This window comes from Xyrauchen texanus, chromosome 13 (genome assembly GCF_025860055.1).
Source record: "Xyrauchen texanus isolate HMW12.3.18 chromosome 13, RBS_HiC_50CHRs, whole genome shotgun sequence".
Taxonomy (NCBI): Eukaryota; Metazoa; Chordata; class Actinopteri; order Cypriniformes; family Catostomidae; genus Xyrauchen; species Xyrauchen texanus.
In genome coordinates this window covers 10659559-10672844 of record NC_068288.1, presented here as the reverse complement: position 1 = coordinate 10672844, position 13286 = coordinate 10659559, and the positions used below count along the sequence as shown (strand labels likewise).

Below are 13286 nucleotides of genomic sequence, written 5' to 3'. Positions count from 1 at the left end.
AAAAAAATAAATTGAGCTCTATTGGTCTCTAAGACTCCAGTGGTTAAACCTATGTCTTCAAAAGTGATATGATAGGTATGGGTAAGAAACAGATAAATATATAAGTCCTTTTTTTAATACTCTAAATCTCCACTTTCACTTTCACTTCAATATTCTGCTGTGGGAGTGACTTTCACTTATACATTCAGCCACCTACTGGTCGGGGCTGTTCAAAGGTGGAGATTTATAGTAAAAAAGGACTTAAATAAGTCTCACCCACACCTATCATATCGCTTCAGAAGATATGGATTTAACCACTGGCGTCTTCTGGATTACTTTTATGCCACTTTAATGTGCTTTTTGGACCTTCTGAGTTCTGGTCACCATTTACATGCATTGTATGGACCAACAGCGCTGAGCTATTCTTCTAAAAATCTCAGTTTGTGTTCTGCAGAAGAAAGAAAGTCATACACATCTGGGATGGCATGAGGGGGAGTAAATGATGAGATAATTTTCATTTTTGGGTGTACTATCCCTTTAAGTTCCTTGTTAAAAGCCATAGTGGTGACACTAAAAGTTAATCTAAAGGACAAGCAATTTCCAACTGTAATGTTTACAATATTTATTCTGACATTAATACACAGTGGGATTTTAAACAATTTTACGAAAACACAAACACGCACACACAATTGTTACAGTTTTACAGATAATGTTCACCAACAACAGTATTGACCTGGCTATGAGATATGTGCCTGTTGCTTTAAGCAAATAGTCTGGTATTGACAAATGGAACAACTGTTATTTGCTGACCAATATCACTGTCTTTACATTATCCGGGAAGATGCACAGTGACACTTTTAGAATCTATGCATGCTGCGCATTACACAGACCTCCATGATAATCTGCAACGTTGAATATTGCAATACTGAAACATTTCAAAATGAGTTGATTCGATCATAGATAGCTATACACATGAGTACTCATATGCTGTACAAAAACACTCATTTTAGGTGAGATTCTCACCTGGTGTGTTAAAAGGACACTGTTTTCACCTGCGCACCACACAATAGAGCTTTGAAGCATCAGTTGGTATATTCGTTCACTTCAAATCACTCCTTTCCTCTATTTCTGTGCGATATTTACACAAATATCTATGACATATCAAAATGAAGCGCATTTTATATCAATGTATTCACAATTGAACGGTACTGTAAACAGTCTTAGTGAAATACAGTTTCTGTACCATTGCTCCTGAAGTCACTGTATTTTTCTCCTACTGTGTAGATATGTCTACCATTAAAAACATCTCTTGAGTTACATCAATCAGACATTTAAAAATGTAAATCTTGTGAAATTGGATTCTTAATAAGTCACATATTTGTTACAGCTGATTTGGATCTGAATAAATAACATAAAAACTGACTGTCATTCTGAAATACAGTGTCACATTGAAAGATATACAGTAGTTCACCTGAAAATGAAAATTCTTTATACTCACCCTAATTTCACAAATGTATTTGTTTTGTGGAACACAAAAGGTGAATTTTTCACAAGGTTTATTTGCCATAATGTGAGTGAATAGTAACTCAGGTCTGTCAAGCTTGAAAGAACAAAATTTAAGTCGTTATTCACTCATAAATCAAATCAAACATGAATAAATTGTTTTAATCAAACATGGCGGCTACATCAACAACTTCAAAGCTCATTGGTTCTCATTGCATCTTGTGACCAAGGGTCATGACATCATGCTATATCTTTATTAATGAGAGTGAATGGCAGCTTAAATGTGACAAAGTGATCATATTGCTTCAGAAGGCTTAGAATATATTGCATGAGAATGCATGATTAGGTTTACTGTGATTTTATGATGTTTTTTAAGCTTGACAGACCAAAGTCACTATTCACTTAATAGCAAATAATCCCTGTGAAGACTTTTTAAGAATTCACCTTTTGTGTCCCACGGAAAAAACAAAGTCATATGGGTTTGGGATGTTATTAAAGTGTTAGTTCACCCAAAAATGAAAATTCTTTCATCATTTACTCACCTTCATGCCATCCCTGATGTGTACGACTTTTTTTCATCTGCTGAACAAAAACGAAAGTTTTTAGAAGAATGTTTCAGCTCTGTAGGTCCGTACAATGCAAGTGAATGGGTGCCAAAATTGTAAAGCTCCAAAATCCACATAATGGCAACATAAAAGTGCTCCAGACGACTCTGGTAGTTAAATCCATGTCTTCTGAAGTGATATGATAGGTGTGAGTGAGAAAAAGATCAATATATAAGTCCTTATTCTATCACTTTCTCCTTCTTCTGTTTTTGGTGATTCAAATTCTTTGTGTATATCGCCCCCTCCTGGACAGGGAGGAGAACAAATTACATAAATATTGATCTGTTTCTCACCCACACAGTCTTATGGATCACTTTTATAATGCCATTATGTGTATTTTGGAGCTTCAAAATTTTGGCACCCATTCACTTGTATTGTATGGACCTACAGAGCTGAACTTCGTGTTCTGCAGAAGAAAGAAAGACATACATATCTGGGATGGCATAAGGGTGAGCAAATTATGAGAATTTCCATTATTGGGTGAACTATCCCTTTAATTATGTCTGATGTTTTTATGCTTTTCACAAGCACATCACCTATTTTATTAAAAAAATTGAATCTTTCACCAGCACTTGGCTAAAGGGGCAAGAGGCGATTTCATTCGTCTGCTCGGGCTGAAGATATCCCTCGCTTCCACCTCTAACCTCACGCCCGGCACCTTAAAGATGGACACAGCTGGCGGAGAGAGCGAGAGAAAGAGAGGGTTACGGCAAGAAAAATGACATGAAATACAAAGAGAGAAGCGGAAAAGAAGGTTTCTAAGATTGCATAATCTCTTTTCATCTTGAGTCTGTGTTGAAAATGGTTGTCAGTATGGTCAGGAACTAAAGGGATTTAACTTTGATCTTCTCCATAACAGGAATGGATTAACTTTTGAAGGTTGAATTGCGTGCATTCCGCTCATATAGAGAAATTTTCATGCACTTACTGTCCCTTAGATGCATTAACGGAGGTGGAAGAGTGTTGAAATATGGGTGCAGCAATGCATCCTGGGCTGAAATCCTGTCCTTTGGATTCATCATCAGCATCTGCTGGGCCAGATCCTCCGTCTTATAAGGTAACTGAGCGAGCCTGAGCCAATGTACACACACACACACACACACACACACACACACACACACACACACACACACACACACACACACACACACACACACACACACACACACACACACACACACACACACACACACACACACACACACAGACATCCATTAGAAGGGGGCTGGTGTAAGGGAGAAGAGAGCTGCTATACAAAAACCCTTCTGTTCCCGTTCAGAGCCAACAAGCACACACATACACACACAAGCATGCACGCATGAACTGGTCTTACCTTTTCCAGACATCTCGAAATTGCTGGGGCTTGCAGGGCAGGAACCACTCTAGAGGAACACAAAGAGACCTCTTTTAGTTGAACAGACCACCAAAACATCCAGCTCTGATCAGGTATCTTCACTCAGAGTAGGTTAAGACGAGCCTTGAGACAAAGCTGTTGTTCGACACTTTTAGCCATTGTGCATTATATGACTGGACGATTTTGTAAAGCTTCCTTGCATCAAGTTGGAGGTAAATACTGATCTTGCGTAGCAAAGATGATGATAAAACTCTCCAAAACTCCAATAAAGGTTAGAATTAATACCATAAAGGGTTTTACAACCTATTGCGTTAGGGGAATATTTTCATGTTCCACAAAAAACGTTTCATACTTAAGTTCTTTAGATAACATCTATATACTGGTGCCTTCAAGAACCCAGAAATAAATGGACTGAACTGAAGAACCTATAAGGTCAGATGAAAAGAATAATTAATCCACAGATGTAATGATTTACTTTACACTTTACCTTATTTTGTTCCAAACAGTGGGACTTTTCCCCCCAAGGAATACAAAAGGAGATATTTGGCAGAATGTTCATGTTAGCCTTTTCCATACAAAGAATGAGAACAGGGACTAGCACTGGATGAGCTCCAAAATGTACAAAAAAGCACCATAAAATTACCATAAAATTAGTCCATCAACTGGTGCATCTTGTGAGTTATAGAGCACAACAGTCTGGTACTGGAAGTAAAAATCCCATTCAATTCTTTTTCCATATTGGGGAATTGATTATTAACCATAATTACAAATTTTTAAAGATAGACCTACCATGAATGCAGAGGTTAATGGTAATTCTGCTGAAGCATTAAGTCTACATTATTTCAACTTCTTTTAAAAATAATTATGTTTGACAGCGCAGATTCTGGTGAAGAACTTCACTATACATGATCCTAAAGGGAATCAGGGAATCGCGCTAAACAAACCTACCGGCACTTAAAACTATCCATCTGAATATTGTGCAATTCAAAATAAACTATATATTGATTTTATACCTAAAATCAACAACTCTTTGAAAAAGTTTTGAAGAGATTTTTCCATCGTTTTTAATTTGATTATGCCATTCGCAAAACTTCATGTGATTGTAATTCATCCCCTCATGAAAGACGTTAAGTACACATTCTTGAACCTTTGTCTTTCTGTCTGATATTCCAACCTTTCACTGCTTCAAATCAAATTTTGCAATATTGTGATTCACCTTGGAGCTGGTTGATTTGGTTCATGGCTACATGGGAAAAAATATGACTGAAATATGGCTGAAAATATGGGCGGACACTTTTGCACTCTATATCCCAAGTCTTCTTCTATATAAGACATATAATAGCTGTTGTGTTAGGAACAGACCTGAATTTATGTTCTTCTTGCCCAGTGATGTGGGCCTAAACTTAAAGCTATAGTTTTACAAAGTTTTACAAAGATAAAAATTCTCATAATTTACCCACCCTCATGCCATCCAAGATGTGTATGACTTTCTGTCTTCTGCAGAACACAAATTAATATTTTTAGAAGAACATTTCTGCTCTGTTCGTCCTGAAGTGAATGGGTGACAAAATTTGGATGCTCCAAAAAGCACATAAAGGAAGCATAAAAGTAATCCATACAACTCCAGTGGTTAAATCTATATTTTCAGAAGTGATATGATAGGTGTGGGTGAAATATAGATCAACATTGAAGTCCTTTTTTGCTAGAAATTGGGGCAATATGCATGAAGAATGTGAATCAACAAAAACACAAGAGTGAAAGTTAAAGTGGAGATTGACTGAGCAGGGAGGAGAATTTGTTTAAAAAAAAAAAAAGGACTTAAATATTGATCTGTTTCTCACCCACAACTATCATCTCGCTTCTGAAGACTGAATATTTTATCACCAGAGTTGTATGGATTACTTTTATGCTGACTTATGTGATGTTTGGAGCTTAAAAATGTTGGCACCCATTCCCTTGCATTGTATGGACCTACAGAGCTGAGATATTCTTCTAAAAATCTTCATACGAGTTCAGCAGGTGAAAGAAAGTCATGCACATCTGGGTTGGCAGGCAAAATTTTGATGGTGTTTTTTCATTGCATTGATTTGTCATTTTTGGAAAGAAGCATCATGAACACTCCTGTCTAACATTTGTCCTTAATGGAATAAAGTCAAATTACTTAAATAGTGATGAGTTTTCATTTTTAGGTGAACTATTCCTTTCTGAACTTTTTTAATATCCAAAGAATCATGCAAACCACTCAAGAACCCTATAGACCATTTCAAGGACCATTCGACTGTTTAAGGATGTGACGTCTTACAGCATACTTATTACAGGGACAATCCCCCAGAGCAACCTGGAGTTAAGTGCCTTGCTCGAACCTGCAACCTTCTGCTTACCAGTTCTGTGCTTTAGCCCGCTATGCCGTCACCACACCATTAACATTACTAACGCAAACGCGATTGTCATAGAATGTCATTATTAAAATATGGACCATGTTGTTTGGTGGCTGGATTCTCTCTGAAAGCCTGGAATTAAGTGCTTTTCCTTTGTTATTGTTTACATCCATGAAATGGTCCATACAGTGAAAAATAGTTCTAATTAATAAAAGGTTGCTATTTTTTAAAGAGTCTTCTTTTGTCAGTGTCTGTGGGCACAGGCCACCCGCTCTCTCTTGGCTGTAAGCTGAGACCATGCTTTCGACTTCAGCACACCTGGATGTACCTGGTAGCTCCTCTCCAACATGTGCGCACACACACACGCACGCACACATGCACACCTTGGTGCATGACATGCTTATGAGGACTCTCCATAGACATAATGGTTTTATACTGTACAAACTATATCTATTCTATCCCCTAACCCTAACCCTACCCCTAAACCTAACCCTCACAAAAAACTTTCTGCATTTTTATATTTTCCAAAAAACATTGTTTAGTACGTTTTTTAAGTGATTTGAATTATGGGGACACTAGAAATGTCCTCATAAACCACATTTATAGCATAATACCCTTGTAATTACCAGTGTGTAACCTAAAATATGTCCTCGTAAACCACCCAAACCGCCCGCCCACACACACAGAGCAGCCTTGGGCTTTGGTTAACCCACATTCAACCGCAGGAAAGGCCTGCCAGTAGTTTACCTACCACAGACTCCATTTCCATCAGTTGCCACACACTCTAAATAAGGCATATTTCCCAAAGCCCCTTCACATTGCTCATTTGTGCACCTGTGTAACGAGTTTACACTTTATTTCCAGTGGAAAGACACCAGCTTTCCTACATGAGTGTGTGAAGGTGTGTGTTTGTGTCTGACTCAGAAGTGTGAAGTCAACTCATGGCCAACAAACCCACTGGCAGAACACTCACAAACTCACAATGACTTATATTGGAAACGCAGCTTCAGCACAACTATGTGAATTTGTTCAAGCGATTTTCTGTTTGTATGACTCCATGTTAATAAAACGACAAGCCCTTGGCAACAAGTTTACACCCACACAGAAAACCATTTACACACAGACAGGCAAATGTGTGTGTGTGTGTGTGATTCTTTTTAACTGGTACATTTTCATTACCTGGACATTTATTATGGAGGTAAAATAGTATCAAAACATCCCATAAAGGCACATGGCAATCCACAAATACGTGCATCAAATAAATTGTAGAAAATTAGGTAAATATAATATAATAATAATAAGGTAGAGCTGACTCAAAAATGAAAAATCTGTCATCATAACATGGCCGAATGGGCGGCGATAAACTGAAATGGGTCACCACGTTATGCTGAACGAGCCGCGACTGGCTCATTTTTGGCTAAAAATGTTTGGCCTGGGTTCTATGTAAAATCCAGGGCTGATTTCTCCGTTGCCCCTGCTTCCACTTTTGACTGATGAGAAGAACTTGAAGTGGTGGTTTGGTGGTGGCGTAGTGGGCTAAAGCACATAACTGGTAATCGGAAGGTTGCTGGTTCGATCCCCACAGCCACCACCATTGTGTCCTTGAGCAATTTGGAATCCATTATGATGACAATCCATGTAAGATCAGTGAGGTTTTTAAAGGGGATGCAAGGCAGTGATGCAGCAATATAATTTGCATGTTAAGAGAACCCATGGGAGAAAAAACTATTTGTGTTTTTAAGGCATTTGATGCACACATCCTCACTGCTGGTTCAGGATTTCCTCAGGAGTTCCTTCACAGATGAATGTTGTTGGTCAAAACAGCTTTCTGTGTCTTAGCACCACCTGTTCAGCTGGTTTTGGGAACTGCAGCAAGTCCTGACGCATGATTCACAGCTCAAATTGTATTGCTCGGGGCGTTTCTTCGCCAGATGAAGAAAATAAATTCTACACATTCACCATAAAAAAGGTATTTGGTGTGAACATTCATTCCAGGTGTGTAGGGCTTGTTAAGATTTTGGATTTTTTTTAATCGCGCTGAGAAAACGCAGCAAAGGTTCATGCTTGGTGTGAAAAGGCCTGTTATCCGAATGGTCAGATCAAATTTCATGTGTTTTGTTTTCATCATTAGTTGTACGCAATGGTCTGCCAGCTAAAATACAAGACAATAGGTGTCCTGTATGGGACATCGTAATTTCAGCCAAAATATGAGACATCATGCTTAAACGGGACAGTTGTAAACCCTAGTAGCAACAAACATTGCATATGCCACCTCACCCATATTTTAAGCCACTGACTATGATGAATGTGTTAATATTTGGATACTGACCTCATGAAAAAACATAATGTCAAAACATCCATTGCTAAACACACATGGTGAACATACACAAGTATGCATCATTACTATGACAACAAATGTGGACGTGCTAGCAAAAGCGATTGCAGTCTGAACAGAAAAAAAATGAGATCTGTCCACATCTAACCTGCAGTTTGTACAGTCAGTCTAAAAAATCAGATTTTTCCTGCAGTGTGAACAAAGCCATAGTGATCAGTTAAGCCTCTACACGCACACTACATGACTCAAGATCATCTCCTTTGATGTTTTAAATCAGTGACTGGTCTGGACTGACAGTCTCAGATCGCCTGACTGACAGTCGTGTAGTGAGCATACTCCTGTGACTAGCTCAGACTGGTCACAGATGTAGAGAAAACATATGAAGGTTTTTAAACCTATCTGCAGTCTGGCCGAGTTGTCAGGTGTGCGCACTGTCCCGATGAGCGAGAGACTCCATTTTTTATCATGCAGTTATGCACTGATGTAATGATTGAAGTAGAGTATGTCATCATTAAATCAAAGACCCTACCCTCAACAAGTGTAACTGAACAAGTTTTTGAACAAGTGGTCAAAAGAGACTACCAGGTGTAACTGTGATGTGTCTCGCACGTCTACTTGTGATTGGATTACCAAAACTAATCTTATACCAGGTGTATACCAGGTGCGTGCGCACCAACACGACCAAAAACAAAAGACTGAGTTGCTAAGTGTGCACAGGGCTCGACTTTGAGTCATGTAGTCGTTTTGGCTATAAGCACAAAAAAAAAGCAACATTAAAATATCAAAAACATAGTCCATCCAATTTTTGTACTATATTTCAAGTCTTCTGAGGCCATGATTTGAGATGTGCAAGAATCAAAGCTATTTGGCAACATTGGCATCAAACCTGATGTGATGCATCTTCATGAAAAGTTTTTTTTGTCCATTTTGGCTTGACTGAGACTGGTCACTATCTGCTTTCATTGTACAAAAAGGAGCATCACAAACATTCTTCTGAATATATTCTTTTGTGTCCCAGAAGAGAAATAAAGTCATATGGTTTGGAATGACATGAGAGTGAGTCAGGAATAGACTGCATTGTCATCGGGAGCACCGACAATTTTCCAGGTGGGCCAGTTGTTCGAGTAGTTGGCTGGTGCAACTAAAAGGTTGCATTTTGCGACCGTTTTTTCCCAAGTGTGATAGTACAACATTGTCCCAGTCTTATTTGTTATGTGCTGCCATTAACCGCTGCGCATGGGAAACAACAAATACTCCAAATGTACCATGAATGCATTCGCTGACTGCAGCTCTAGAGCAGAGCGGGACTGGCCCATCCATGCAGCGCAAATTAACCTGCTCTGCACTCACGCAAGCCAGTGGTAAACAGTGCGAGATATGGACACCTTGAAGGCTCCGTGCAAAGGACAAATACGAAGAAGAATTTAACAAGAGCTTTAAACCCTGGACCCCCATGAATTTGGGACAAAGCTATGAGTATTCCTCCTCTGTAAATACTGTATGTTCAGTTCTAATTAACTTTAATGGAAGACGTTAATTAAGTAATTAAGAGCCTGATAAAAGATAAGCATCAGTTAAGACGTCCGGCTGTCAGAATGTTTGAACATAGCCCTACACAAAATTAGGTATTTATTAACTTTTAACTAGTTTTATTGTTGTTAATATCAGTAAATTCACATCTGCCTCCCAAATCAAAGCTTGTGAAATTTGCGATTCAATAATAATATCAACACCCTGAAGCGATCATGGGGGAACGTGTAGGCCAGTTGGGCTAAATATTTCCAGGGATGATTTTTTGACCCAGTCCAGCCCTGGTGTGAGTAGATGACGACAGAATTTGTATTTCTGGGCAAACTATCCAGTCCTTTTTTGTTATAAATCTCCACTTTTGAGCAGCTCGATCCAGAAGGTGGCGATATGCACAAAGAATAAGAATTGCCAAAAAACAAAAGAAAAAGAAGTGGAAGTGAAAGTGGAGATTTATAGTAAAAAAAGGACTTCAATGTTGGCCTGTTTCTCACCTACACCTAACATATCACTTCAGAAGATATGGCTTAAACAACTGGAGTCTTATGGATTACTTTTTTGCTGACTTTATGTGCTTTTTGGAGATTCAAAGATTTGGACACCATTCACTTGCATTGTATGGACCTACAGAGCTGAGATATTCTTCTAAAAATCTTTGTTTGTGTTCAGCAGAAGAAAGAATGTCAAACACATCTGGGATGGCATGAGGTTAAGTAAATTATGAGAATAAAAATCTTTTTTGGGTGAACTATTAATTTATAATAATTTTTATTGGTGTAACCCAATGTAGTCAGGTGGATTCAGTAATATTACATCATTTCTATAATTTAAACAAAGCCAGTTAATTTAAATGTTACTTCATATTTAGGTTAACTAACAAAACATTTTTATTCTGTATACCTGTATCTCACACACACACACACACACACACACACACACACACACACACACACACACACACACACACCAAGTTTAACATGTAGTGAATGAGACAGTCTGTGTTGTGGCAGGAAATACCAGACACATCTGAGATTACAGTACAGAGACACATGAAAGAATGATTCTGCACACACCTGGTTTATAGTTTGGCAAATCACTGACACCCGGCCAGCTCGCCTCGGTCGGAACACCGAGAACCTTAGGAGGAAAGGAGGAGAGATGAGGAGAAATAAATAAATAGAATGAAAAACAGAAGAGAATCTTCACAGAAAAATAGTCTCTCTCTCTCTCTCTCTCTCTCTCTCTCTCTCACACGCAAGCACGCACACACACACACACACACACACACACACACACACACACACACGCACGCACACGTTGGTGCAGCTATCCTTATGAGGACTCTCCATAGACAGAATGATTTTTATATTGTACGAACTATAGATTCTATCCCCTAACCCTTAAACCTAACCTTCACAAAAAACTTTCTGCATTTTTACATTTTCAAAAAAAATATTAAGTTTTTTTAAGCTAGAAATGTCCTCATAAACCACATTTAAAGCATAATACCCTTGTAATTACCAGTTTGTAACTTAAACAAATGTCCTCGTAAACCACCCACAGACACACACACACACACACACACACACACACACACACACACACACACTCACTCACTGTCCAGATCTTAAGCAGCTGCTCAAAGACATCGGCTACTCCAGGAAACGCTGCTGACCCCTGTAGCATCTCAATGAAAATGCAGCCAGCTCCCCTTCAAAAACACACACACTTGAAGCATTAAAGGAACAGTTCACCCAAAAATGAAAATTCTCTCATCATTTACTCACCCTCATACCATCCCAGATGTGTGTGACTTTCTTTCTTCTGCTGAACATGAAGATTTTTAGAAGAAAATATGAGCTCCGTAAGTCCATCCAATTTAAGTGAGTGTTGGCCAGAACTTTGAAGCTCCAAAAAGCACAAAGGCAGCATTAAAGTAATCCATGAAGCTTCTATCATTAAGTCTATGTCTTCAGAAGCGATATGATAGGCGTGGGTGAGAAACAGATCATTATTTAAAGGGGTCATGACATGGGTTTTTTTATTGTATTATTATGTTCCCTTAGGTGCAATTATAGTATTAATATATTTTTTTTTAAGAAAAACTTTTAAAATCTAGTGATTTATGACCTTTTCCCACCCTGTTTCTCATCCTCTGATTCAAACAGTCTGTTTTGGGGGCGTTTTCCATTTAAGACTTCAGTGTTAACGCCCACTGTTATGATTGGCTAACGTCAGTGCCTATGTATCAATTATTGACGCCCCAGCCAGAACAATATGCAAGTAAACTAAGTAAAAACACTGTGATTATTCATAATGAATGAAATTGCGCTTTAAAAAGTAGTTTAAAGTTTAAAATAGATTACTTACAGTTTAGCGTCGTCGTTGTTCCCAGAATAGTCGACGCGGACTTATCTTTGAGCAACAGTTTTCTGGCAAAGCCAGCATCATATTGAGATTTGTTCTCAAAACAGTCATCCTTAAAATGTACAGAACAAGCGCTTAAGTTAACACTGCCGTGACTGGGGCGTCCGCAAAAAATAAACTGCATCCATTTTTCCCTGACGTCTGGATCTTTCGGCAGCTTATTCAGAGGTTTTGTTTGACCACAGCCAGGAACAGCACATCTGTGTGGCATCGTAATTTTCCTGTGCACAAGTAGTCTCTGTCAGAGCTCGCTGTCCATCGACTGAACACTTGTGAGGCGCGGCGATCTGAAATGAGCGTGGTTGTCTTGGCGCTTAAAGCGTAGTTATCTTGTGCTGGTGGCGGTCATATGCAAACGCTGGTACGTCACTTCTAACCGACACGTCACTTCTAACCATGAATCCAGAACGAGCTGTATTTTGAGCTTGATTAAATAAATGATTCGTTTAGAATGGGGAGGACGTCTTAAAATATTAAACTTGCAGGACGTTTTAATGATACAAAGACCTCTTATATACCAAAAGATCAAGGCAAATTTGGTTTCTCATGTCATGACCCCTTTAAGTCCTTTTTTACAATAAATTGTTCTCCCTGCCCAGTAAGTGGTGATAAGCATGAAAAATGTCAATTGTCAAAAAAACGAAGAATGTGAAAACACCTACCTAATTCACTTGTATTGTTTGGACCTACAGAGCTGAATTATTCTTCTAAAAATCTTTGTTTGTGTTCAGCAGATTAAAGCTTTTCATACACATCTGCGATGGTATGAGAGTGAATAAATGATGAGAGAATTGTCATTTTTGGGTGAACTATTTTTTAAGGCATTGTCGTGGCTTATTCGGTCCAAAATAAGGCTGTATATCTCTATAAGGAGTATGTGTAGAGACATACCAGATGTCCAGGGCAGTGGAGTAATCAGTGGAGCCCATGAGAACATCAGGCGGTCGGTACCATAAAGTCACGACCTCTGCAGAGTAGGTTTGGCATGGTATGGATTTAGAGCGGGCCAGGCCTTAATCAAGAGCAGCAAGAAGACCACCATATTTTAAAACATGTGACTAAGCATGTTTTTACACTACCAGTCAAAAGTTTAGACACTCTTGATTGAATTTATGTTTCTCATAATCTTACAATAAAAAAATCTTTTGATAAATGATTATTGTACTTTTGTTTGCGTG

General features: G+C 38.5%; 1 protein-coding gene across 1 annotated transcript in view; it reads right to left on the bottom strand.

The window, feature by feature from the left end:
* Nucleotides 1–609: 609 nt before the first annotated feature.
* The window catches only part of LOC127654378 (cyclin-dependent kinase 15), a 33448-nt gene continuing 20771 nt past the window's right edge, over nt 610–13286 (bottom strand). The window contains exons 9-14 of the mRNA XM_052141521.1: nt 13000–13120; nt 11299–11392; nt 10755–10818; nt 3421–3469; nt 3016–3158; nt 610–2762 (exon numbers count right to left, since the gene is read on the bottom strand). Coding sequence (XP_051997481.1) covers nt 2650–2762; nt 3016–3158; nt 3421–3469; nt 10755–10818; nt 11299–11392; nt 13000–13120 — 584 coding nt within the window. The 3' untranslated portion in view covers nt 610–2649. The remainder of the gene's footprint in view (nt 2763–3015; nt 3159–3420; nt 3470–10754; nt 10819–11298; nt 11393–12999; nt 13121–13286) is intronic.